This window comes from Theropithecus gelada, chromosome 9, assembly GCF_003255815.1.
Source record: "Theropithecus gelada isolate Dixy chromosome 9, Tgel_1.0, whole genome shotgun sequence".
Lineage (NCBI taxonomy): Eukaryota > Metazoa > Chordata > Mammalia > Primates > Cercopithecidae > Theropithecus > Theropithecus gelada.
The window spans coordinates 25,178,179-25,205,944 of NC_037677.1; the positions used below are offsets into that span (position 1 = coordinate 25,178,179).

Here is a 27,766-nt window from a genome sequence, read left to right on the forward strand (position 1 = left end):
ATATTGGTAATAATTAAAGTGTATGTGAAAATTAGAGTTTTTGAATTTGGATTATTCCTAACGCAGTATTTTTAAACCAGTAGAAAAGTTTTTATATTTTCAAAGGGAATAAAGGATGGGATTAGTATAGTCTGTAAATGTGAGGTAATATAATTGTGTTTACTTTAAAAGTATGTTTAGCTTTTCCTTTTCTCCTTTTAACATACCAGTAAAAGGCATTTATTATAAAGAATGCAACAATACTGAAATGAGTAAGCCCAATGTTAGTCTCTTCTCCCACGCCTTCTCCATTCAGTCCAACTTTAGAACAGGTGAGTATCTATCCTCCCACCTATTTTTGCAGACATATCTAAAACTGATTATTTTAATCCAGTGTGTTTCAGAAATTTTCTCCAAAGTATAGTAAGTCGGAAGGGATTGAATGAATACCATCAGGAAATCCAGGGACACAAAATTTGAAAATTGTATTTAATGCTTTGCAATAATGCTTAATCCATGTACAATTTGAATTTCACGTTCATTACTTTTGCAAGGCATAAAATCATTCTCCTCAAAGATTTATCCCAGTATAAAGATTTATTAATTCTGCATGAGTCAGATACTTTTTGAAGAATACAGTATATTCCTGTTCACATCAGTATTCATTAATCTATAACAGAATTATGGATCAGCAGACTCTATAAAACCAGCCTGCTTTATATCATGTATTGTTTAAAGAAACTTTATTACATGTGCTAATTTAAATATCAAAATCAGTTTTAAATACAAGTTTTAGTGAAATTAAATTGTTATCCTCACTGAATTTTTAAAACTTCAGTTATCTTCTTGATTTTGGAAAAAGAATTACTGTATTCTTACTGACATGATATAAACTGTCATTTACTTAGTAAAAAGTGGTACATAGAGAAATTTCCAAAATGTCTTCTCTTGCTAAAATGTAAAGAGCTGCTTTTAAAGAAAGTTGTAAAAATAGAAAATAAGCTAAACTTAGTTAGAATTTACTGATTTTGGCCATAAGATGGAAATGTTATATTTTTGTAACATTATCGGTCTTTTTGAGTAAAATCCTGATAATATGGTACAGCATTCTTAGAATTTAAAAATTAACATAGCTGGACCTTTTAAATCAAGGCATCAAAACCCTGGTTTATCATTGTAGTACATTCTTTAACAGGTTTTATTCTGGGGCGTTTAATTTTAAGGATTATAGTTCTAGCATCCTATTGAATTACATTTCTTGGCCTCAAGTATTAGAATTTAAATCATTGATGTTTTTATAAGAGTAAGAATTTTGTACAAATGTCTCTGGAAACTTATTTTGGAAGCTAGAGACTGGACTTTGTCTTTCTACAGAAATTGAGATACACTTGTGTGGGGATGAGGGGGGAGATACGGTTTTAGGAATTAATGCTTTGAAAACTGAGCCTCAACCAATCACCTTGCTTAATTTCCTGAAGTGATAATCTGTGATACATTTAAAATTTGAAAAGTAATTCTTTTGAGTGGTATATGATTATTGCTCTGGTTTGATAGGTTTAGGTTCGAGGTACCTATAAACTTTAGTACCTTGACAATTAGTTAGTGAAGGCATTAATTGGTTGGCAGAGCAGCTCATTTAATTTCTTATACCATATTCTCAGAATTATTTAGAATTACTAGAGTAATAACTGTAAATCAATTTTTAGCAGACTGAATAGGTCATTTAGTGATGTGCTTTGGTGGTGAAGTGTTAAAATCTTTATCTGACCCCCTTAATAATGTTACTGACTATGAGTTTTATTAATAACGATTAGGTCATTGAACATTCTGATTTTCCTTTTTTCTTACAGATGAACCAACTAGCCCTAGCATTGATCATGATATTGCACATATCCCTGCTTCTGCTGTTATATCAGCCTCTACCTCTCAGGTCCCCTCCATAGCAACAGTTCCTCCCACCCTCACAACTTCAGCTCCCATAATTCGCCGTCAGCTCTCACATGACCACGGTACGTCTAAAGGGTGGTTTTGTAAACCATATCTCATGCTCTGTTTTCCGCTTAGAACAGTATGATAAACTGATCTTTCCACCATTAAAAGAATCTGGGAACCACTTGTGAATGTCTAAATACTGAATTTTAATTAATTACAGAATCTGTTGGCCCTCCTAGCCTGGATGCTCAGCCCAACTCAAAGACAGAAAGATCAAAATCATATGATGAGGGTCTGGATGATTACAGAGAAGATGCAAAATTGTAAGTCTCAGGTGTATTATTTTAAATATTTGCATGTGGATGGGTATTCAGCATGACCTGGACATATAAGTTCAGAATTGAATGATGGTCTTATGTTTTCTAACTTTGACATTAGAAATGCAAATAAAGTTGTTAATGGTAACATTAAATTGAATTTTAAAAATCAATAACACACAAAAATGGTAGAAAAATGTTAAATACTCTCACCCTAAAAACTGCAGCCATTCAGTACTATTCAGACATAATATGTTACTGTTTTCTTTTGTGTAATTCTAGAGCTATTCTGTACATAAAATCATATGTACACTACCTAAATATGCATATATGTGTATTGTATTCTAATTATTTTTACAAACAAATGACACATGATATAGACACTGATCTTAGAGATCATTAAATGCATATAGTCCTGGCTCATGCTGTTTCATGATTTTTTAATTTTCCATTGAGTAGTTTATACCATGATATACTTAACCAATACTCTGTATTAATAGACATTTATAGTGATCAAATCTTATGCTATCACAAATACTTTATTGACTGTATTTGCACATAGTGCAGTTAGCACATGTGTGAATAAATACAATTGAAAACAGGATTCTTACATCAAAGGTATATTTTTATTTATTTTAAAAATTTATTTATTTTTGAGACAGTTTTGCTCTTGTTGCCCAGGCTGGAGTGCCATGGCGCGATCTCGGCTCACTGCAGCCTCCACCTCCCGGGTTCAAGCGATTCTCCTGCGTCAGCTTCCTAAGTAGCTGGGATTATAGACATGCACCACCACGCCCGGCTAAGTTTGTATTTTTAGTAGAGACGGGGTTTCACCATGTTGGTCAGGCTGGTCTGGAACTCCTGACCTCAGGTGATCGACCCACCTCGGCCTCCCACAGTGCTGAGATTACAGGCATGAGCCACCATGCCCAGCCATATTTTTAATTTTAATATCTATTGTTAATAGCTCTCCATAAAAATTATACCGAACCACATTCCCACCAGCAATATACAAAAGCCTCTGCTGTTATATTCTAACACAGTGTTTTGTTTAGACCTTGATACATATCTTTTTAATTATCATAATAGCATTTTGCAGTTTTAATTTGACGCTTTCTTATCAGTTGAACACCATTTCATATATTTAAGATATATTTTTCTGTGAACTGATTTTTTATATTTTTTGACTATTTTCTATGGATTCTTCTGACTTCTGCATCCTTTTTATATAAAGGAAGCTAACATTTTTCTGTGATGTGTTGTTGCAAGTCTTTCCTAATTCAATATTTTTCATTTTTTTTTAAACCATGCAAAAATATTTGAAATTTTTTCTGTGGCTAAATTTAGGAAATATTTTTGTGGCCTTTGAATTTTGAGTCGTATTGTATCGAAAAATTGTCTCTACTCCAGAATTATAACAAAAGTTATGTTTACTTATTTTTTTATTTTTTTGTAAACTCACAACTTTGACTCACCTGGAATTAATTTATTCTAATTAGTGAGATAGAGAGACTTTACATTTTCTAATATCTCTGTTGTCCCAAAAGCACCTATTGAATGTCATCCTTTTCCCACCAGTACATTATCTTTATTATATACTAAGTCATATGTATTTAATTTTATTTTGGGGCTCTATTCAGTTGATTTATCTGTATATTAATGTATAACAGGTTCTATTAATTATGGTAGTTTTATGATGTCTTTCTTATCTGGTAAGACTATTATCCATCATTATTTTATGTTTTTTCAGAATTCTCCTGGCTATTTTTATTTTAGTATTTGAACCTTAAATTCAGATTTTCTAGTTCTTGAATTCTTATGTACATTTTCATTGATACAATGATTAATTTATAAATTAACTTGGGGAATACTGACATCTATGATATTGAACCTTGTGTTAAAGAGCTATTTGTCTTTTTTATTTTTGCATATAGTCCTCTGAGGGTTCCATTTGGTTATTCTTTATATTCCAATAAAATTAGTTCTTTCTGGACCAGCTACTTCAGGGAGGTTTGTGTGTGGCTAGCAGGGCTTGCTTCCAGGCTAGCAGGAATTTTCCTAAAGATACAGGGTTGGATTTGTGAGCTATTTTAGCTTTTATTTCTTCCTCATTATAAGATATCAAAAACTGCCGTTATTTCAGAGTCTACCGCAGCCTACACCAGCTACACACTGTTTCCTGCAGTGATGGCAGGACTGTATGTTTCCTCATTCTCCTCTGATACTCCGTGGTAACAAACGAGGCTCCTGTCACCAGCTTCAGCACGCTATTTTCCATTGTTCCAAACAATGGATGGTTGGTTTCAATCTCTCAGAAATCAATGTACTGCAGTTTTGAGATCTGCAAGTAACGGTGCCCTCTTCTTTCTTCCTGTATCCATTGTTTACTTCACTGCAGTTAGCCACCTTTTTTTGTTTGTATAGGGTAGTTCAGAGTTACAGTGTCTTCTGATATGGTTGAAGATTGAGTTTGCATATCTGTTTCTGATTACATTGTTGTTTGTGGCGTGGTGGGGGCGTTTCTGAGAGGAGAGAACAGTGACACCTCTAGTAACATCTTCAAGAAACTCTAAGTTTCTTAAATGAATTTTGAGTTTAAAAAAGTTTATTGTCCCTTAATAAAAGTTAAATTATTTTCGATTACTTTAACATGAACCTGTCTCCTGAAGCACTGAGCCTTTTCAGTGGCAACAGTTGTCCTCCTTTTTGAAAGCAGTCAGAATGTGGTTGGAGTAGAAGAGTGAAGGGCCGGGACTGTCCCTAACTGCGCCCTCCCTGCCACATTTCCAGTTCAGGGTATCCACCAGCAGGATGAGTGGAGATGACAGGAAGCATCTCCCTGAAGATGGCTGCTGCTGGCAACTGCTTACTGATCATAATTAACATCATGGAAATCCTTAATATAGCATTGCAGCTATGGTTAACTAATAACATAAAACCCAGTGTTCAGCCTGAGTAGCTTTGTCTTTGATTAAAAAAAAAAAAATAGAAAGCCCCACATTTTAAGCAGAAACAATTTTAACTTACCAGATCAATTAAGAAAGTTTTAATTACTGAGTGGAAAGTTTTTTATAAAATTAGCTTTTTTTTTTCACTTCCATTGAATAGGGGACATTTAACGTATTAATGATGAAATGTCAGATTATTATTGAAAGATTAATGGTAATAAAATTATTCTTATATCTTTAAGTTTTTTTTGCACTTACTGAAAATATTTATGTATTTTTTTCCCAACAGGTCCTTTAAGCACGTATCTAGTCTGAAGGGAATCAAGGTTAGTATTAGAGTTTCTCCTTACCTTAGTTTCTCTCTTCATAGAGAAGTACTTCTTTTACCCAGTAGACATTTAATATTTAAATATTGTAATCTTTTATTCTGTAAGTATTGAGTACATTTGGAAAATATCATGTATAAAATGTTCTCTTCTAATTTCTATACATATTCAAGTACGTAATACTTGATGCACATTGTGCTGATTTTTCTGACTTTATCAGTTCAAGGCCAGAAATCTAACTGCCCAGCAGTCCTTTTTGTATTTTGTTTTATGTTTTTCTATCCTGGAAATTATTTCGTGGCTTCCCCTAACACCCCTCACTCCACCCCTGTTCTCTCTCTTCTCCCTCCCCTCGTACTTCCCTGAAAACATAGAAACTATTAGACAGGAATTTCCTTATTTACCATCTCCAAAAATATCAGTTTCCTGCCTTTCTCAACCTCCACTTCCCGGGTTCAAGCGATTCTCCTGCCTCAGCTTCCCAAGTAGCTGAGATTACAGGCGCCTGCCACGCCTGGCTAACTTTTGCATTTTTAGTAGAGATGGGGTTTTGCCATGTTGATAGGCTCAAACTCCTGACCTCAGGTGATCCGCCCGCCTTGGCCTCCCAAAGTGCTGGGATTACAGGCGTGAGCCACCATCCCCAGCCAGTCCCCTGCCTTTATACCCACACTTGCTGCCTTCCTTATTCTTACCATAAATATTACTGTGCACCTCACACTTCTTTGGATTCTCTTGCCTCTTAAGTTTCTCAGTCCCCTTCTGCACAGTCACCATTTTTCCAGTGACTTGTTCACTGTTGTATGCACCCATGTTCTATTTCCTACATTAAAATAGAAACCTTCCTGGAATCCACATCCCGCTTTATTCGTTACTCCATTTCACAGCAGAACCCCTTGAAAAAAACTATAGTTTCTACTTCTCAGCTCACGCACATCAGAACAACACTGACATTCAGGTTCCGAAACTAATGGTTAACGTTGGTTTTTAACTTGAACCCTTGCTGGTATTCAATGCAATTTCCAGCTCCCTTCCTGAAATGCTTTCTTCTGCTGGCTTCCATCTTGCCACACTTTCCTGTTCTTCTAACTGAAAGGCTACTTCTCCATCCCCTCTGCTCCACCTAATATCTAAATGTTGGAATGCCCAGAGTTGTTCTGACCCTTCTTTATCTACCCTGATTTCCTCAGTGATCTTATGCAGAGGTTTCCCAAAGTTTACGTGGCTATCCTTGACCTCCTTCCTGAACTGCAGCTCATGTCAGCTGCCGTCACTTGGATGTTTAATCAGCAACTCAAGGTTTACGTGATGATTAGACCCGTTACCCCCAGACCTCATTATCCCTTAAGTTTTCCCCATCTCAGCAAGTTCACTTCCATTCATCTTCTTGATGAAGCCAAATATCTCAGAACTAGCCATGTTTCTTCTTTTTCACTCTCCCCCATATCAATTCCAGACTACCCTGAATCTTCCTGTCTTCACCTATGCTACTTAAATGCAAGCTGACATCATCTCTCACCTGGATTCCTGTAGTCGCAGCTCTTTTCATGCTTGTCCCTTTAGAATCCACTCTCAACAGAGTACTCAGTGAGCTTTGAACTGGGTGTTCAGTTACTCCCCTGATTTGTCACTTAATGCTTCTTTCACACTTCCTACCATGGCCTAAAAGACCCTTAATGATCTAGAATTAGCTGTTTGTTGATCACATTAATCAGTGAACATTTTAAGTGATAATGATGATATACAGTTATTAGCTATACATTCTCACCAAACTTCTCTTCCCTCTGACCTTTTATGGCTGGCTCCTTATTTTTCCTTCAGATTTCAACAAAATATTATTTCTTCAGAGAAGCCCTGCCACAGCATCACCAGTTTCTAGCTGCTTCTCAGCCATTCGTTATTGCATCTTGCTGTTTTCATTCTTCAAATGACATAAATCACAAAACGATCATTTTCTCATTTTTCACTAAAATGTGAATTGATGAGAACAGGAAAATTATACCATTTGTTATGTTTAATGGTTAAAAAATGATAGTCAATTCACATTTTTTAAATGAGACTAGAAATTTTTAAAAATATAAAGTTAGGATTTTTCAAAAATAGCCCTTCACTTGAAACATTAAATAAGAGTTTTCCACAAAGCAGTTTCAATGTGCAAATATTTATAAAGGAAAATGCTGTTTTCCCTTGTTTTCTTGGTCCTTTCTATAGATCACAGACAGCCAAAAGTCATCGGAAGACTCTGGGTCCAGAAAAGATTCTTCCTCAGAGGTCTTCAGTGATGCTGCCAAGGAAGGGTGGCTCCATTTCCGGCCTCTTGTCACCGATAAGGGCAAGGTAGTGTGTTTTCTAAGCCACCCTGACTGTCAGAAATGCAGACCCTGACAAATAAACCATAAAACCTGTATACATAAAATGGCATGATACCCAGATTAAAGAGTGAAAAAAAAATTTATAAATATATTTTTCTACATTAAAAAAGTATTCCCTAAAAAAATTCTAATTATTGCTTTAATTTAGTACTTTTTGTCCTGTGTGTCAGCTGCATGTAGTCAACATGCATATTGTCTTACGTTTTGGCAATGTAAAAAAGAAACCAAAGTATTTAAGAAGGAACTCTGCCCTTCTTATTAGTTTATTAGCAATGGGTTATTCCCATTGTCCTTTAGGAAGTGGCAGTTCAGTTTTAAATTTTTATATCTCTTTTCTCAGTTTATTTTAAGTTACCTTTATAAGTTTGTTTCATTGTATTTTAAAAATTAAACAAGCATAAAAATATCAATATATGCATCCAGTAGATTTCAATAGAAAAAAACTTTGCCGCAAAAATGTTCTATAATATTTGGACAGCTTATATATAAGAATATTTTAATGCTGTCAGAAAACTCACTTTGGATGTGGATAGAGTTGCTTAGCCATATAAAGTTGATGAACTCTGTTAATTAGTTAAGTATACAATTGTTTGAGAACTTCTGCAGTTTCTGTCATTTGTGTGCTGTAAGTCGTAAGTCTTTCACTCAAAAGGTTTTTTGGACTGATTTTTAAATTTTCTGTTCCGTTACTGTTTTTGATATATTTTGCTACATTTGTTTTCTTTGATTTGCTTTGTTCATTTTGCCTTCCCAACTGAAGTTGGGATTTCACTGTCCTTGACTTTGATATGCATATACTGCCTAACTCGGTTTACGGTCCACAATTTTTATCTTCCTCTCCTCACAAATAGGTACTGAGCTAAATCTGCCATCTGCTACACTAGTTATGTATAAGCACAGAGGAAGGGTGTTGCTTAATATGCTTATCCTGTCACAAAGATTTAGCCAAATACTGACTATTCATGCAATATCGGATGTTTTCCAGCGAGTTGGTGGAAGTATTCGGCCGTGGAAACAGATGTATGTTGTACTTCGGGGTCATTCACTTTACCTGTACAAAGATAAAAGAGAGCAGACGACTCCGTCTGAGGAAGAGCAGCCCATCAGTGTTAATGCTTGCTTGATAGACATCTCTTACAGTGAGACCAAGAGGAAAAATGTGTTTCGACTCACCACATCCGACTGCGAATGCCTGTTTCAGGCTGAAGACAGAGACGATATGTTAGCTTGGATCAAGACGATCCAGGACAGCAGCAACCTAAACGAAGAGGTGGGTGTTCAAAGGAATGCTGGAGAAATGTGACCCTTTCACAACACTTTCTTACAAACATCTAAGGAATATGATACATCATTTTTATAAAAAATTATAATGTGCTATTTTCATGTAAAACAGTTGATGGAAAACTCAGACATACCTATTTTATATTATTTTCACATATTGGAAAATCACCATCACTGAACTAGAAACATAGGTTATTTATATATTCTGCATACCGAGAAGCAGTGAACTACATTCCTAGTCCTGGTCGTTTGTGACCAAGTTATTCCAGATCCATTTCCATCTTTCAAAGACAGGATTGTTGTAGTGCTTAAGTTACAGTAAACATACTTACCAGTATAAATAACCATATAAATGCAGAGTGATACTGATGATTTTTGTTATTAGAATTATACAGTCAAGAATATGATACAGCCTACTGTCATACAATAATTAGTTTCTAAGAAAACTTGCATTTTCAAAAATCATAAGTCAGCTTTTTTTTTTTTTTGAGACGGAGTCTTCCTCTGTTGCCCAGGCTGGAGTGCGGTGGCGTGATCTCAGCTCACTGCAAGCCCCCCGTCCCGGGTTCAGGCCATTCACTTGCCTCAGCTTCCTGAGTAGCTTGGACGACAGGCGCCCGCCACCATGCCCGGCTAATTTTTTGTGTTTTTAGTAGTGATGGGGTTTCACCATGTTAGCCAAGATGGTCTCTATCTCCTGACCTCGTGATCTGCCCACCTCGGCCTCCCAAAGTGCTGGGATTACAAGTGTGAGCCACTGCGCCCAGCCCAGCTTTTCTTTTTCATGCAGAAGTGTTTAGGGATTTGAGAATTATGATCATCAAGATATTTTTACAGTAGGAATTTCAACAGGAAAGATGGTTTTTAAAGTACGTATAACTATAAACTTTATCAAGCAAATTTAGCAGTGATTAAGTCAGCATTTGCTGAAGTATTTTCTTATCATTAACACAGTTTTTTCTTCACTGTGTTTTCACTTTTCATGCCCATTTATTATAACCAAAAAAGGGGCACAGAGTTCTCTTATAGTACTCAGGAATGCCTACATTAAATGTAAACTTATGCAGATTATGTTCTAATTTAGTCATTTCCATTATATCCAATTCAAAGTACTAAAACGTGTACCATAGGAAAAGTGTGCTTTTTTCCTTTGGTAGTTTACACTTTGCCTTGTTTGTGGTTAAAAAGTAACACCAGATCTTTATCAGTGCAACCTATGTTGTACAACTACCCGCTATACAGAGAGCATCAGACCTGAATTTTTGCAAAATAAACAGGGAGAATAAGAACTTAGATGTGGATTTCAGCTTTAAGTAATAGTTCAGAGGAGTTCTGTGTAACAGGCACCTACTATGTGTCAGGCACTCTCTCGGGCAGTAGACTGTCATTGTTAAAACTCCTTCAGATGACTTGTTCTGTGACACATAGTAGCCGTTTGGATGATTGAATGAGGTAATGCATGTGAAGAAAGCCTGCCAGGTAATAAACATTTACTCAGTGTGAGCTATTATCATCACCATCTAATCTTAAGATACAGGTACACAAGTATTTTCCCCAGTTTCATAGATGAGAAAACAGTAATTCACTGAGCACATAGCATATGGCACATACTATTTTAAACATTTTACATGCATTAATCTCAGCAACCATATGAATGTGTCCTATTATCATCACCACCATTCTACAAATAAGGAAACTGCGGCAAAGAGAGGCTAAATCATTTCCCTAAGGTCACACAGCGACTTAAGCATCAGGGGTAGGATTTAAATCCAGGCAGTCTTATTCTAGATCTTAATCATATGATCTCTCAGCTGATAAGTTGGAATGGTCTATTTAAATTCAAGATAACTTACTCCTGTATTTAAAGACTGTATTCTTTGTAAACTGTATCAATCAAAACGAGGCAAGTTAAAAAAAATTGAGAACCCCACTCAATATCAATGTATAATTGGAATGAATAGGAATAAAAGGATCACGTTATGGTCAACTCTGGGTTTACCATATAGCATTTTATACAAGTTAACTCACAGAGGTTAAAAAAAAAATCAAGCAAATTTTAAGCTTTTCTCTTTTTTTCTTTTCTGGTACTGTAACTGCCACTTTTGATACTAGTTGATCCTTGGTTTCACTGTCCTTACAAATTAGTCACTAACACATTCTGGCAGTCTGTTTCCATCTTTTATCCACCTATATTATTTCTTTTTCTTTTTGAAGAAAAATCACTTACACGTATATTTTTTAAACGCTGATCATTCTTTCTGGTATTAGAGAAAACACTGACTGCTTCGTAGTCATTTATTTTTAAATGGACAGATCAGTTCAATAAGTATTGAAAACTTGTTACTTGCTGGTACTATCCTAGGTATTGCATGGATACAGAAAAGAAACAAAACCCTCTGGCAATGTTGGGAGGCACTTGGAACATTTGTCACATGGTGATATTGAATAGAAGCTTTGAAACAGCTCCACTGAGAACACATGATAGTAATGTTTTTGTTAAACAAGCAAAGCAGTACAATACAAAGCCTCAAAAGAGTAAGGATCATCACTTACTTATTGATATTTAGAATTGATTTTCTAATTTTACTTTATTTATTCTGTAGGACACTGGAGTCACTAACAGGGATCTAATTAGTCGAAGAATAAAAGAATATAACAGTCTGATGAGGTGAGAATCCCACCTTGCCTGCAGTTAATTTGGATATAAAATCAGTACAGTCATCCCCCTTATTTGCAAGGATACATTCCAAGACCCCAAGTGGATGCTTGAAACTGCAGATAGTACCAAATCCTCTCTACACTATATTTTTTCCCATATAGCAACAGGCGGGTAGCGTATACAGTGTGGCTACTCTGGATGAAGGGATGATTCTTATTCTGGGCAGGACTGTACAAAATTGAAAGCTTATGAATTGTTTATTCCAAGAAGTTTCCAGTTAATATTTTCAGACCATGGCTCACCACAGGTAACTGAAACCACAGATAGAGGGGGATTACTGTAATAGTTAACAAATGTCATTTCCTTCAACAGCAAAGCAGAGCAGTTGCCAAAAACACCTCGCCAGAGTCTCAGCATCAGGCAAACTTTGCTTGGTGCTAAATCAGAGCCAAAGACTCAAAGCCCACACTCTCCGAAGGAAGAGTCGGAAAGGAAACTTCTCAGTAAAGGTATTGATGTTAGCTTTACTAACAAGTAAATAAGATGATTTAAAATTGGCATTGGAGAGATACGTTTATGTTTTCTGTACCATTTCTACTCACCAGGCCCCATGTCAACTAGCTCAAAATTCACAGTAGGCCTGGTCTGGGCTCATTGGGCCTTTCCCTTTGTGAGGCCCAAGACACCAGCTTCATTATAAAGAGAAAGTGAAGGAAAATACAAACAATACTTAAATCAGAGACATTACAAATTTAAATGACTTGGAGGATTCAGGTCCTATCATTTATGAAATAAAACTATTATTTTTCCCTTTGTTGAAGTCTCACTATAAAGATGACACACTGATTTTATTTATTTATTTTTTTGCTGTTTTAAAGAAAATTATAGCACACATTATAAAAGAATGAAGAAGTATAAGTTATATGGAAGAGAACATATTTTTGTTAAATATAGGATGTATTATTTATATTACAGGACTTGGATTTATGTAAACATTGATAAAATGTTTTTAAAGTCATGATTTAAACACTCATTTCCTTTTTATGTTGTTGTTTTATTTTGACTGGCAATCAAAAGATGATACCAGTCCCCCAAAAGACAAAGGCACATGGAGAAAAGGCATTCCAAGTATCATGAGAAAGACATTTGAGAAAAAGCCAACTGCTACAGGAACGTTCGGCGTCCGACTAGATGACTGCCCACCAGCTCATACTAATCGGGTAGGAGACACCAGCCTACCGGATTTCCTAAAGTCATTAATTCGGTTGTGATTATAATGGGATCTGAGTATACAGCCTTTCAGACAACAGAGACTGTCAATCTATTTTCCTCTTCGTAGCAGACTTTAGTTTCCCTAAGTATTTCTGACCTGTAATGCTTTTTTTCTAATGTATTGACTCTGAAATTGAATATTCAACCATTAGGAATGTGTCTGAAATGGTCGGTAACAATTCATCTTCAAATCATGTGTGTTTCTGCTTTTAGCATCTTAAAACAAGGATGAGAACAAGGACCTAATTAAGAAAGTATAATACATGCAAATGTGTGTGTATATATTTATGCTAGGATTCATATCATGAATTGATGTTACTCTCACCTCCTTCTTTTCTTGACTGTCTCTTTATTCAGCTGAACGGTTTCCACATTCTCCTTACCTGTTCTTACTTTTTAGAATGTTATCTCTCTGGGGGTCCCTCTTTCTCTCAGTCTATTTCTCTTCTTACTGTCTCAAATATCTCTTGCAGGTTTTTTCTATTCCCAGATCTGTAATGTCTCTATTCTTTATATTACATAACAGCAATTTATGTTTCCTTTTGGACGAAAGGGGCATTTTAGCTGTGATATACAACTACTAAACATTTGTGCTGCATTAAATAAAATGTTTATTTCTTGTTTTTCAGTATATTCCATTAATAGTTGACATATGTTGCAAATTAGTTGAAGAAAGAGGTCTTGAATATACAGGTATTTATAGAGTTCCTGGAAATAATGCAGCCATCTCAAGTATGCAAGAAGAACTCAACAAGGGAATGGCTGATATTGATATACAAGATGATGTAAGTTTGCTTATTTGAATAACTGATCCTTTTTTTTCCCTTTGGTGGTATTGGATATGAAAATACTGTATTTCTATTTTGTACACCTAGAAATGGCGAGATTTGAATGTGATAAGCAGTTTACTAAAATCCTTCTTCAGAAAACTCCCTGAGCCTCTCTTCACAAATGGTGAGTTAACTCCCATGAAAGGTAGATACCAGATGGAATGGTTCAAGTTACAGTTGGAAAACCATAGAATATTCCATTGAACCAGGACAAAATGTCTTGGTCAAAGGAAACAGGAGGCTTTGTTGAGTTCTCCCTCATATATTAAAAACATAAAAGTTGTTTAGGTTGATTAACATATGTATTATCTTGTTCATACATATTTGCAGCCAAATTAATATTATTGTTACCATTCAAATGGCTTCTGACATAATAAGGTACAATGAGTAGAAAAATGTTTTTTCAGTCAAGCCAAGTATTTAAATGCCATGAAAGACACTTTACTACATGTTGTTGGAGGGTGGGGGAAGAATGGACAGGCTGTGTAAATATAGGATGGTTCCTGCAGGGAGCTTACATTTTAGAGATTTACATTTCAAAGACTATGTAGAAATCTTTCTTATGTTGTGGTTTAAAATTAATCCTTAAAGGGAAGCTAGATTACAATTCACCTAAGCAATTTAAAATAAATTTGTTTTATTGTTCTTGTCATCAGATAAATATGCTGATTTTATTGAAGCCAATCGTAAAGAAGATCCTCTAGATCGTCTGAAAACATTAAAAAGACTAGTAGGTATTATTTTATATTTTGGGGGATACAACTAAAATTCAGCCTCTAAATCCATCGTGAAAATAATGTGTTTCAGATTCACGATTTGCCTGAACATCATTATGAAACACTTAAGTTCCTTTCAGCTCATCTGAAGACAGTGGCAGAAAATTCAGAAAAAAATAAGGTATGTTAAAGGCTTATTGGAGAAATGTACTTTTAGTGGCTTTAGTTTAAAAGATATGCTTCATTACTTCATGCCAAATAGTCAATAAAAGGTTTATAAATTCAACATCACACTAGGTAAGTCCTTCTTAAAATTGTTTTTAAAAGCAAAAGATCCCAAAATACCAGTTGTCACCATTTTAAAAGCATATTTTAAAAGATTTCTTGTATGGTTATTCAGTAAGAAAAATGAAAAAGTCAGAAATTTTACTGCTCTGATTTTTCAGCTGTATATCAGTATTTTGAAGAGGTAAGATATGCATACGCTACAACAGTCAAAAGGCCAAATAGAATACAGTGAAAACAGACATAAACAGATAAGTCATTTTCATCCCTTTTAACACCACAAAATATATTCTTTATATTGTGTAATACTCAGTTCACATTCAGTTTTTCTTTTTTTAAAAGTTATGTTAGAGACAAGGTCTCACCATGTTGCCCAGGCTGGTCTCAAACAATCCACCTGCCTCCCAAAGTGCTGGGATTATAGGCATGAGCCACTATGCCCGACCCCATTCAGTTTTTCTTGATTGTAAAACTGTCTTTGTAGGGTTATTTGCTTAAGTCAGTATCCACACAAGGTCTACACATGGTATTTTGGTTGACAGGTTGTAGTCTTAACTTAGTTTTTTGATGATTATTGCCTAAATCCATTATATCATCAGAGATTGTAAAATGATGATTTTCTAACTCAAGGGCATTACTTCTTAAAGTACTGAAACAGTCATTTTAATTTCTGGAGAAGAAAATGAAAGAATACCACAAGCTCAGGAATATTGCTGACACTCTTTTCTGAGTGATTTAGATAGATCAGTTTAGTCGTTGTGCATGTTCTGGAAGTTGTAGTAAGGATTGATATGAGAAGAGTGTCAACCTCTATTACCTGCAAATCAAGAAGCTTACTTCCTTTAGATGCTCAGTTTCCTCCGTAGTGATAGGGCTACAAAATGGTTAGGGAGAAAAAAAAAAAAGGAAATGAAAGCCTAGACTGTTTCCAGAAATTCATACTGTAGGAGCCAAAGAGTTTTCAATATAATTGTAGCTGAAGTAGTCTCCAATTAATGTCAGTGTTTCCTGAAATCTATTATATCATTCATCAGTACAAAGAAAAGAGTGTTGGTTTAGTTAGTTTAGAAAGTACTGAATTAATCTTTAGCATAGGTTTTTACTGCAGAATTTTTTGTGTCTGTAATATAATTACACTGAATCTTGAAGAAGGGGTATGGTATTTTATGGAATATTAAAGAAAAATAGAATTTTTAAATTTATGAATAAACTGTACACTATTTTATCAGTTTTATGTAGGAACCAGCTGAAACTGTTTACCCAGATAAAATATTACTGTGTATACATATAAATATTAATGCATGTTATCATTAGTCTAAAAACATAAATCATAGTCAAGAATCTAGTAAAAATTTTACATAAGGCATTTGAGGTGGTAGACTTGTGTTTTTTGAGCCACCAACACCAGCACAGATTGAAGAGTAGGATGAGTACATATTCTAAGAGGGAGACCAGAAACATTTCTGCATGCCCAGTTTTAAGTACACCTTTCCCACACATAGTTTCTTTCTACCAAGCCAACTCTCTAGAAAAATCCTGATTTCAACACAATTTCCTCTTATTCCTCTGCAGTGATGGTGTCGTTAGGTATGTGCTACACTAGTTAACATGTTAGGTGTGCAGCAATTGCTTTTCCCTTTTTTCCAGTTTGGCTTTTTGAGTTCGGTGGTGATTTTTAGCCCCCTGATATGTTATTAGGGTTGATTAAAGTTATTTTAATCAAATACTGAATTCAAAATATATCAGACATTGTAAGATTTAATGAAGGAAAGCAAAAGATCCATACCTTTGACAGTCTGATAATTAAACAAGGAATACCGTCTATGGAAATTAATGCATAAACAGAGAAATATACAAAAGAGTGAGGCATTCAGAGCAAAGCAAACCTAACCAAAGAGCTTCAGAAGATTGGTTTCAGGTAAACATGGGTCAGAAGTAATATTTCCAACCATTGGGTGTTTACACATTAGTGATTTTGATGTACTAAAGGGAAAATCTGTAACCTTTCATATTTCTTCCACTTTTCATTTCTCAAGGGGAGGGAATTTTGTTTTGTTTTTTTTTCCTTTTTTCTTCAGACAGGGTCACACTTTGTCGCCCAAGCTGCAACCTCTACCTCCTTCCACCTTAGCCTCAGAGTAGCTGGGACTACAGGCACACACCATCACGCCTGGCTATTTTTAGTAGAGATGAGGTCTTGAACTCCTGGGCTCAAGCAATCCACCTGACTCGGTCCCCCAAAGTGCTGGGACTACAGGTGTGCCTGTAATCTTCTGCAAGCTTTTTTTCCTTTGATTTTAACATTTTTATCAGTTAATCAAGCTTTGGTAACCCTCGTTTTGAACCAGATCAGTTTTTTCAATCAAAGACTTCTTGGGGAAAAAAAATGAATGCTAATTATGCAATGCACATTATCATTAATGCAGAAGAAACATTTTGTACACATTTGCTTTGAAAATCCTAACTAGGCCACTTGTGGTGGCTGACACATGGAATCATAGCACTTTGGGAAGCTAAGGCCAGGATTTCAAGACCTGCCTTGGCAACATTATAAGATTCTATCTTTACAAAGAAAAACTTAAAAAACTTAGCCAGGCATGGTGGTACATACCTATAGTCCTAGCTACTCAGGAGGCTGAGGCAAGAGGATCACTTGAGCCCAAGAGGTCGAGAGTGCAGTCAGCTATGATCATGCCGCTGCACTGCAGCCTGGGTGACAGTGAGACCCTGTCTCAAAAAAAAAAAAAAAAATACCTTGCTAGAAAGCATTTTTTAAATCTACATCAAAGCCATTTTTCTGTTTATATTCTTTTTCACCAAAAATCCTACAATGGGAATTTCAGCCTACTTCTTTAAGAAAAATTCTGGTATTTCCCATTCAGATGGAACCAAGAAACCTAGCAATAGTGTTTGGTCCAACCCTTGTTCGAACATCAGAAGACAACATGACCCACATGGTCACCCACATGCCTGACCAGTACAAGATCGTAGAAACGCTCATCCAGCACGTAAGTTCATGCTTCATCCCTACAAGAAAATTCATTTTCACGGGCAGCCACTATGTGGTCAGAGAGGTTGGTTGTAATATTTTTCCCTAAGAAAATTACCCTTTTTCTATACTATCCTCCAAGATCTCAATATATTTAAAGGCTTGTTTAATTTCTCTTCTTACCTTTTTTAAATTTTAGCATGACTGGTTTTTCACAGAAGAAGGTGCTGATGAGCCTCTTGTAAGTATTGTCCGTCAGCATTTGTACTCAGTTAGTTTCATTTGGGACACAAGATCCTGGCGCGCCAACAATGTCAACTTCCTGCTTTGTATGCTATTGTCCGCTTTGCGCCCCGGAAGCAGGTCTCTAGCTCAGTTTCTGATCCAATGAATATACCAGTACGGTGCTTATTTTGCAGATAATTATGCGTAAACAGTGTAAAAACATTAAGCACAGGTGCTTTACTTAGTAATGTGTCTTTTACTAAATGTTGTTTAAATTTTAAAGAAAGTATCTTTGAAGAGATGATGAAGAGATCTTTGTTTATTAACCATAGACAACAGTGCAGGAGGAAAGCACAGTAGACTCCCAGCCAGTGCCAAACATAGATCATTTACTCACCAACATTGGAAGGACAGGAGTCTCCCCAGGAGATGTATCAGGTAACTCTTGCCTGGGCAGTCTTGACCTCTAGGCTGAAAGCTACATTCTTACAATATGAAAGAGCAAATCAATCATAGTGAATTGTTACTTATGATTTTTTTCTTTTTCTCTTCCTTTCTACTAATAAAAAACCTTAATCTTCCTTTTCCGATTGATCTGAATTATCTTCCAGTGACTCTAATGCCATTGGCAGTGCATGCAGTTGTAATGTAATGTTTGTCAGAATGGAACTATGAGGGAAATGAGCATGCAAACCACTGTTTTGTTCTTTTTTTTTTTTTTTTTTTTAAATTCACAGTTTCCATGTAATAGTCATCACAAGGTAAAACAGATATATGCTACTGAGTATGTGGTTGCTGTGATGGCAGAAAGTATGATCTGGGCTGTATAAGTAGTTCTTATTCTTGAGCCAGGAGTTCTGTTTAAAAGCAGCAAGTTAAATCTGTTGAACTGGTAATGGGCTCCATTTTCATAAATAACAGTGTTTTATTTGTCACAGTAAAAGCCAGCCTATTTGAGATTTATTTTCTTCCGTTTCCTGTTGCCACCCTAATGCTTGGTTAAGTATTAGTTCTTCTAGGCTCTTTTGAATGAAAACTTTCTCCTGCCAAACTGTTGCACTAATCTAGCATGTTGTTTTACACAATGTTCTCCCTTTGTCTCTAGTTCTTGTTTTAGTCCTAAAGGGTTTTTTCAGCTCTTACTGACACAGGCAAATCTATACTGATGTTGAACAGGCGAAGTGGGAGGAGTCTATCACACGGTAATGTCACTAGTGGATTCTGTGATGTCCCTGATGGACAGCTGGAACTGTAGGAAGAAGGAGGACTGTTGTCCACACTGTAGCTGCCTTGTCTGCAGAAACCCCCGATTCTTGTAAATGCAAACATAGTTGATCTGTGGTGTAAAGTTTCTCTTAAGATTATTGTAAACAGATCAATACTACTTTCTTAAAAGTTTTTCTGCTGTTTCTTGTTATTTCTGAAGCAGACCCTGAGGAGAAATAGCATGGTATGGTCTACCAGTTCTTAAAGTCATAAAGCATTTAGCCATGTGTTAAAAGGGGCGTGGCATGGGGCTCAGCTCATTATTCTGAAAACCAATTTCCCTAATGTTGAAAGATGAAACTGCAAAATTGGTATTATCCTGAATATTGCTAGCCCCTTCCTACCCTCTTTATAATTGTATAATCTGAGTTTTTGCCAGACAGTAAAATTATGGTCTCCATTTTTCCATTTCCATAATAGCATTTGTTAATAGATAATTGCAAAACTGGTAGCAAGTTAGTCAAAAGGATCCCTCACTGCACTGCTATGGAACTGGGGTCTGAAGCACAAAGATAAACATTATTTATTATAAAACCAAAGTGTCCTGGAAGCAAGATTATCTTAATGCCTCTTTTGCATCCATACGTGTACAGCATAATGCTTAGAAAATTTAAGTCTGACAAAAATCAAACACACCAGTATGAGTGTCTCAATTGTAGCTAGGGCGGCCAACACTCTTAAAAGTTCTACATTGTGTATCAGTCTCAGATACAGGATGTGGTACATAAAAAAACAAACAAAAAACATTGTTGTTACACTGTCCTCAAGCTTCTTTATTGCTAGATTTAATATTTAGAAAATCTAATAAACACGAGTATTTCTGTTTTTGTTTAGTACAGGGCTCCTTTGCCATTTCTATCATTGAGCTGGTTCTGCCTACAATTCACAGCATCCTTTCATGGCGGTGGCTTTCTGTGGTGCAGCTTGCATCTTTGTGAGCTCTGACTATCCACTGTGTTCTATTGTTTTGAGTTTTGCTTTCACATTTTGTTCTGTGCCTGTCTTTCCATAAGTTTTGCATTGTTTGTGGAAAGCAGTAAAGATTGGCTAATACTGACCATGTTTTATTTAACTTTTCACAGATTCAGCTACTAGTGACTCAACAAAATCTAAGGTAAATTGTTTCATACAATTTGAAATATTTTAGGGGGGAATTGTTGATTGTTATGGTTGATATTCAAATGCATTCCTCTCTGTGTCTAATGACACAGAGCAACAAAGTATAATAAAAAATGAATTCCTAAAACAATATATAATAGAAGAATACTGGATTTTGACTTGGAATACAAACTCAAAAGTTCATATTCTTCTCATTGTGCAGTTTTGGCATAATACAAAGATCTAGGCCATTCTTTAATGTGAAAATTAGGTCCTAACATATACAGAAGTGAATAATAAAACGAGAAGCCTCCCTGTACCCATCTCCAGCTCCAATAATTATCAGCACTCGGCCAGCTCTGTTTCCTCTGCATGCCACCTGCTTCCCTCCCTCTAGGACCATCTTTACACAAATCCCAAACATCGTATCATCTGTAAATATTTCAGAAGTACTATCAATTTTTTTGTTATGCATTTTTACACTATAGTCTTGCCTTTTCAGTGAAAATTAGTGAATTTTTTAATAATATTTTTACACAATCTGTGTTCCCTCAATTATACAACTTTTTGAATAGTTTGTTGTCAAGTCAGTGGATCTAAATTTTGCTCTGTTGAGGCAGTAGCAACTAGAATTGTCAGACTTCTTAAAACATTGTTATATTTTGTAATGAGACATGAATTTTACGTATCATGTTTAAATATCATAATAGGACTCCATATGATTAAATTATAATTCTTACAAAAATATTTTATCATGTCTCTGTTACTTGTGATGTTCATCTTTTCGCCCAGCTTTTTATCTTGAAAAATGTTAAACCTACAGAAAAGCTGCTAAAATGATAGCACCCAAATCCTTTACCCTAGATTTATCAGTTGTAAATTCACACTTTTTTTCTGAATCATTTGATAGTTAACTTGTAGAGATTTTTCTGAATCATTTGTTAGTTACTTGTAGAGATAACACTACACCTAAATACTTCAGCATATATCACCAGAGAATTGAGGCATTCTCCTATATAATTACAGAGTAATTTTCATACTCAGGAAACTAATGTAGGTACAACACATTATTATCTAATGTGCAGTGTTTATACAGATTGTCCCAGTAATATTCTTTACTTCCTTATACAGAATGCAGTCAAGGATCATTCCTTGCATTTCATTGTCAAATCTCTTTAGACTTCTTTAATCTAGAACAGTTTCGTTAACTCTGTTGAAATCCCTGCTTTTCCTTTCTCTAGGTGCATTTTTCTTTACCTGTTATTACAATAGCCTTTTCATCTTATCTATAGTGGTGTTATATCATGCCTGTAATATAGTGGATATCCCAATGATATGAGTAACTACTTCTAACAGTCTCTGTAGAAAAGTAGAGTAATTTGCCCCAACACGTATATGATCATAGAATTGTAAAGAGACCCTTAAGGAAATCTTAAAGACAGTATAATCTAATTGCTTCTCGCCATGGAATTGAGATGTTTAAAAGTGAATCACTTGCTCGTACCCAGCAAGCTAGAGAGGATGGACATCAAGGTCTCCCAGTTCAGAGCCCAGTCACAACTATAAATGTGGGGAAATGTGCTGGATAAAGTTCAGAGCCCAGTCACAACTATTAGTCTTTAGCAAAATGTGGGGAAATGTGCTGGATAATTATGAAAGTCTTTATAATATAAAAACAAAGTTATATTCATCTGTGATTTCATCTTGGTGAATTCTTTGATAGAACAGCCTAAATTTTTACTTTAAATAGAGTAGTTTTAACTTGTCTAAGATTTTTAGGCAATAGAGAAATATACTGTCGGCTTCTGTTACTCAGCGTACCTGCTGCCTACCTGCTTGTCTCAAAAAGTGTGTGGTTAAACCAGCAGATATTTAGGAACGAATTAATAGTTGCAATCGAGAACCTATTATATCTAGATGCAGTGGCTCATTCCTGTAATCCTGGCACTTTGGGAGGCTGAGGTGGGAGGATAGCTGGAGACTAAGGCTTCTAGACCAGCCTGGGCAATATGGTGAAACTCCATCTTAGAAAAAAAATTTTTTAAAGAACCCATTATACATAGCAAATAACTTTCCCAATAACAGTGCACTAAAGTGTTTCTGTGGTAAGGATTTATTTTTACTTATGTTAATTGATCTTTCCTTCCTGCCTTCCTGAGATGGGTTCTCACTCTGTCACCCAGGCTGGAGTGCAATTGTACCCTCATGCCTCACTGCAGCCTCGACTTCCCCAGGCTCAGGTGATCCTCTGACCTCGACCTCCCAAGTAGCCAGGACCACAGGTGCGTGCCACCATGCCCAGTTAATTTTTTGTAGAGACAGGGCTTCACCATGTTCCCTAGGCTGGTCTCGAACTTCTGGGCTCTAACAGGCTACCCGCCTCGGCCTCCCAAAGTGCTGGGATTACAGGCATGAGCCACCACACCTGACCTGTTTTTTGAATATTCTAATTCCGTTGTTACTTTGAGATAAATGAAGACAGTACCAACCTGATTTACTTAAGGCAGATCCTTGAAGATCCCTCCTGGATGAACTAATGGAAGACCAGAGTTCCCTTATCTCAATGAGCTTATCTGATACAGTATCTATATCATGTGATACCTGTAATTAGAAAATTAAAGTCAGTCATAAACATTTAATAACCTATATCAGACTATGATGTTTGACCATGTCACAATATTGGTTAACCTATCTCATGCCTGTGTTCCAAATGAAGGAAGTGAAGCAGGCCTGGGCACTGTGGAAGGAGGGAAGGTCAGGTGTTTGGGGGATATTGATAGGAACTGGCACTAAGCAGAGACTGTTTGCCGGAAAGGCAGATGTGTATGAGCTGTGGTTTGGCAGTTAAATACCACCAGGCAGGAAGTTGGACTCATTAAATAAAAATTTGGCTTTGGTGCAAGGTAAAAAGAGGTGTTTAAAAAAAAAAAAAAGCTAATTGCACTGTTGATGCTTCCAGAGCTTTAGTAGATAATAATTTGATAAGAAATATTTGGGAGACAAGCTTGTCGGAACATGAACTCAGCTGCATTCTCATGCTCAGAGTCTTTCTTCTCTCTCGCCTCCCAGGGTTCTTGGGGATCTGGCAAGGATCAGTATAGCAGGGAGCTGCTTGTGTCCTCCATCTTTGCAGCCGCTAGTCGCAAGAGGAAGAAGCCGAAAGAAAAGGCACAGCCTAGCAGCTCAGAAGATGAACTGGACAATGTATTTTTTAAGAAGGAAAATGTGGAACAGTGTCACAATGATACTAAAGAAGAGTCCAAAAAGGAAAGTGAGACACTGGGCAGAAAACAGAAGATCATCATTGCCAAAGACAACAGCACTAGGAAAGACCCCAGCACGACAAAAGATGAAAAGATACCACTAGGAAAAGAGAGCACGCCTTCCGAAGAACCCTCACCGCCATACAACTCAAAACATAACAAGTCTCCAACTCTCAGCTGTCGCTTTGCCATCCTGAAAGAGAGCCCCAGGTCACTTCTGGCACAGAAGTCCTCCCACCTTGAAGAGACAGGCTCTGACTCTGGCACTTTGCTTAGCACGTCTTCCCAGGCCTCCCTGGCAAGGTTTTCCATGAAGAAATCAACCAGTCCAGAAACGAAACATAGCGAGTTTTTGGCCAACATCAGCACCATCACCTCAGATTATTCCACCACATCATCTGCTACATACTTGACTAGCCTGGACTCCAGTCGACTGAGCCCTGAGGTGCAATCCGTGGCAGAGAGCAAGGGGGATGAGGCAGACGACGAGAGAAGCGAACTCATCAGCGAGGGGCGGCCTGTGGAAACCGACAGCGAGAGCGAGTTTCCTGTTTTCCCCACAGCCTTGACTTCAGAGAGGCTTTTCCGAGGAAAACTGCAAGAAGTGACTAAGAACAGCCGGAGAAATTCTGAAGGAAGCGAAGTGAGTTGCACCGAGGGAAGTTTAACATCAAGTTTAGATAGCCGGAGACAGCTCTTCAGTTCCCATAAACTCATCGAATGTGATACTCTCTCCAGGAAAAAATCAGCTAGGTTCAAGTCAGATAGTGGAAGTCTAGGAGATGCCAAGAATGAGAAAGAAGCACCTTCATTAACTAAAGTGTTTGATGTTATGAAAAAAGGAAAGTCAACTGGGAGTTTACTGACCCCCACCAGAGGCGAATCCGAAAAACAGGAACCCACATGGAAAACGAAAATAGCAGATCGGTTAAAACTGAGACCCAGAGCCCCTGCGGATGACATGTTTGGAGTAGGGAATCACAAAGCGAATGCTGAGACTGCTAAAAGGAAAAGCATCCGGCGCAGACATACGCTAGGAGGGCACAGAGATGCTACTGAAATCAGTGTTCTGAATTTTTGGAAAGTGCATGAGCAGAGCGGGGAGAGAGAATCAGAACTTTCAGCTGTGAACCGGTTAAAACCAAAATGCTCAGCCCAGGACCTTTCCATCTCAGACTGGCTGGCCAGGGAACGCCTACGCACCAGTACCTCTGACCTTAGCAGAGGAGAAATCGGAGATCCCCAGACAGAGAACCCAAGCACACGAGAAACAGCCACGACCGACACACCTTTGTCTTTTCAGTGCGACACAGGTAGTTCTTCCAGCACCTTGGCTTCAACCAACAGGCCCCTTCTTTCCATACCACCGCAGTCATCTGACCAAATAAACGGAGAAAGCTTCCAGAATGTGAGCAAAAATGCTAGTTCTGCAGCGAATGCCCAGCCTCGTAAACTGTCTGAAACCCCAGGCAATAAAGCAGAGTTTCATCCCTGTCTTTAGACTGGGGGTATGTCCACTCTAGCAAGTAAAAAAACTACTGTTACACGTTCCAGTAACTCTGTCAATATTTTCTTGTATCAGAATTGTTATTATGCAGCCTTCATTTGGGCTGGTTTCATCATTTTGCACTGTGAAATAGCTTTACAGTGCATTACTACAGCCAGAAGAACATATATATATATATTTAAAAATATATCGGATAGTTGCACACAAATGAGCAAGCTATTTGTTGCAACTTACTACATAGCATATACCCAAAATCACTGAAGAAAATCGCTGGCATCAGTGTGCAGCAAATTTGTTCTTTTGGTTTCATCACTAACAAAAGTGCCTCATCATAAAAATACAGTTGGTTTTTAGGGTGCCATATTGTTAAAATTAGATAACTTACATTGAATAAATGAATGCGTTTTATCGGTAACAAATTTCATTACATTTACCAGTTTTAACACAGGTGGATACAGAACTTCCATTCTTTAGTCATTCCAGGTGGATCTGAGTTTTATATTCAAACTTTTAATACAGTTTTTGAGTTTTGTGTGACTTGAATTTTTAATCTTTCTGTAAAATACGTAACTTAAATGAACATATTAAATGTGTATCTTTTCTTCAGATACCAGATTTGATATAAATGTTGTAACATAGGTGTGTAGATAGTGGATCCTGGATGGAACTGGCTTCTTTATCGAGAAGAATATAATTCTGCATGAGGACTTAATGAATCCAAACCTGTGTCATGCCTGTGTGCATACCCAATTAAACACTGGAAATAAATAAACATTGTTTTGGTGAACTTTGCATGGCTTGAAACTTATTCTGATATATTTTTAGATGTCATCCATTTATAACTACCTTACGTGATTAAAAAGGTACCTGACTTTCAAAAGACACCTACTATATTTATACATTCCATCTTCTCGTCTTTCTTGCTGTGGTGGGCAGAGACTCTTACAGATGCTTACATTAGCCTAACCTCACTTGTCGACAGATAGTATTTAATTCTTCTAAGGAAAGTAATGTATGTTAATGACCTTTTCGTGAGTGAAACGAACATGAGTTTGGAGTCACTCCAACTCTATACTTCCTAGATATGTGAACGTGAACACATTATTTAACTCCTCTGAATTTGTTTTCTCTTATAAACAGTGACAGTATTACTACCTATTATAAGGGTGATTAGATTTAAATGAGATACTGTTCCACTTACAGTGCCTACCACACACTAGTTTCAAAATAGAACAAAGCTGTTGTTGGTAGTAATGGTTAAAAAAAATCTCAGACTGTTAAGGCTGAGAAGGACCTTAATCATCAAATCCAGAGATTTTCAACTGTCAAACCCGATACTTTCTTAAAAGTATTTTGAAATTTCCCCTTTACCATCATGAAATGAAATTCATAATATATCTAAACATAACTTTATATTCAGTATGTTACGATATAGACTATAATTCCTTATTACAGTAGAAAAGAAAAAGTGATTTATAATAAATTTTTCAATATGCAAATGCTCAGGTACAACTACAGCACAAAAATAACATAATGCAATAGTCAGATATTTGCTCCAGTATATAGAATCACAATGGTAACTACACATGGAGATGGTACCATGAATAGTTTGCTGCTGGTGATAAGATTTTACCAAGAGTCATGCCCTGCTTTTGAAGTTTTGAACAAAATAAAGCACACACTTCCCTTAGTTTACATGAAGGGGAGTTCTTGGAAAAGTCAGAGTATTATTAAAACTGTCAAAAACGCTTTTTACTTACATGTTTTAAAAGTTACTTTCAAGGCTGAAATAGTTTTATATTATTCATTCTTGCTCCTAAGTTTATTTTTTCTATTTTTTTTTCTTTTGAGACAGAGTCTCAGTCTCAGTCTGTTGCCCAGGCTGGAGTGCAGTGGTATGACCATCACAGTTCACTGCAGAGCTGCGACTACAGGCACGTGCCACCATGCCCAGCTAACTTTTGGGGTTTTTTGTATTATTTGTAGATACGGGCTTTCTCCGTGTTGCCCAGGCTCATCTCAAACTCCCAGGCTCAAGCGATCTGCCTGCCCTGTCCTCCCAAAGTACTGGGATTACCGGCATGAGCCACCATGCTCAGCCTTTCTTTGGCTTTAATTTGCTGGACTTTTTAACTTGAGACGATTGCTTAGAAAATTGATTTTTAGTTGTTTTCTAATATCTGTGTTTTAAGGCTATATGCTGTATTTTTGTTATTCATTTCAAAATGTTTTCTAGTTTCCATTCTGATTTTTTTCTTTAACCTGTGAATTACTTAGCAATGTACTGCTTAATTTCCAAACGTTTGAAATCTTTCTAGTTATGTTGACTCCAGTATAATGTTACATTATCATTAAACATATATTCGAAATTGAGACATCCATTTTGACCCAGTATATGGTCAATTTTGAGAAATATTGCATGATTGCTTGAAAAGAGTATGTATTCTATCCTTACGGGATGGTTTCTGTTTGGTTTATTAGGTCAAATTGAATCATGTTTT

The 27,766-nt window shown here is 36.5% G+C and overlaps 1 protein-coding gene across 2 annotated transcripts in view; it reads left to right on the forward strand.

The window, feature by feature from the left end:
* The window catches only part of ARHGAP21 (Rho GTPase activating protein 21), a 133,359-nt gene extending 107,302 nt beyond the window's left edge, over positions 1 to 26,057 (forward strand). Inside the window, exons 10-26 of one of the 2 annotated variants that reach the window (XM_025396861.1) lie at positions 1,830 to 1,988; positions 2,132 to 2,234; positions 5,466 to 5,502; positions 7,714 to 7,839; positions 8,860 to 9,144; positions 11,759 to 11,823; positions 12,187 to 12,323; positions 12,892 to 13,034; positions 13,716 to 13,871; positions 13,962 to 14,040; positions 14,573 to 14,646; positions 14,724 to 14,813; positions 17,800 to 17,925; positions 18,106 to 18,147; positions 18,464 to 18,569; positions 20,480 to 20,511; positions 23,565 to 26,057. In XM_025396861.1, the coding sequence (XP_025252646.1) occupies positions 1,830 to 1,988; positions 2,132 to 2,234; positions 5,466 to 5,502; positions 7,714 to 7,839; positions 8,860 to 9,144; positions 11,759 to 11,823; positions 12,187 to 12,323; positions 12,892 to 13,034; positions 13,716 to 13,871; positions 13,962 to 14,040; positions 14,573 to 14,646; positions 14,724 to 14,813; positions 17,800 to 17,925; positions 18,106 to 18,147; positions 18,464 to 18,569; positions 20,480 to 20,511; positions 23,565 to 25,259 (3,455 nt within the window). In that variant the 3' untranslated portion in view covers positions 25,260 to 26,057. The remainder of the gene's footprint in view (positions 1 to 1,829; positions 1,989 to 2,131; positions 2,235 to 5,465; positions 5,503 to 7,713; positions 7,840 to 8,859; positions 9,145 to 11,758; positions 11,824 to 12,186; positions 12,324 to 12,891; positions 13,035 to 13,715; positions 13,872 to 13,961; positions 14,041 to 14,572; positions 14,647 to 14,723; positions 14,814 to 17,799; positions 17,926 to 18,105; positions 18,148 to 18,463; positions 18,570 to 20,479; positions 20,512 to 23,564) is intronic. The other variant, XM_025396862.1, reaches the window with a different exon arrangement.
* Positions 26,058 to 27,766: the final 1,709 nt, after the last annotated feature.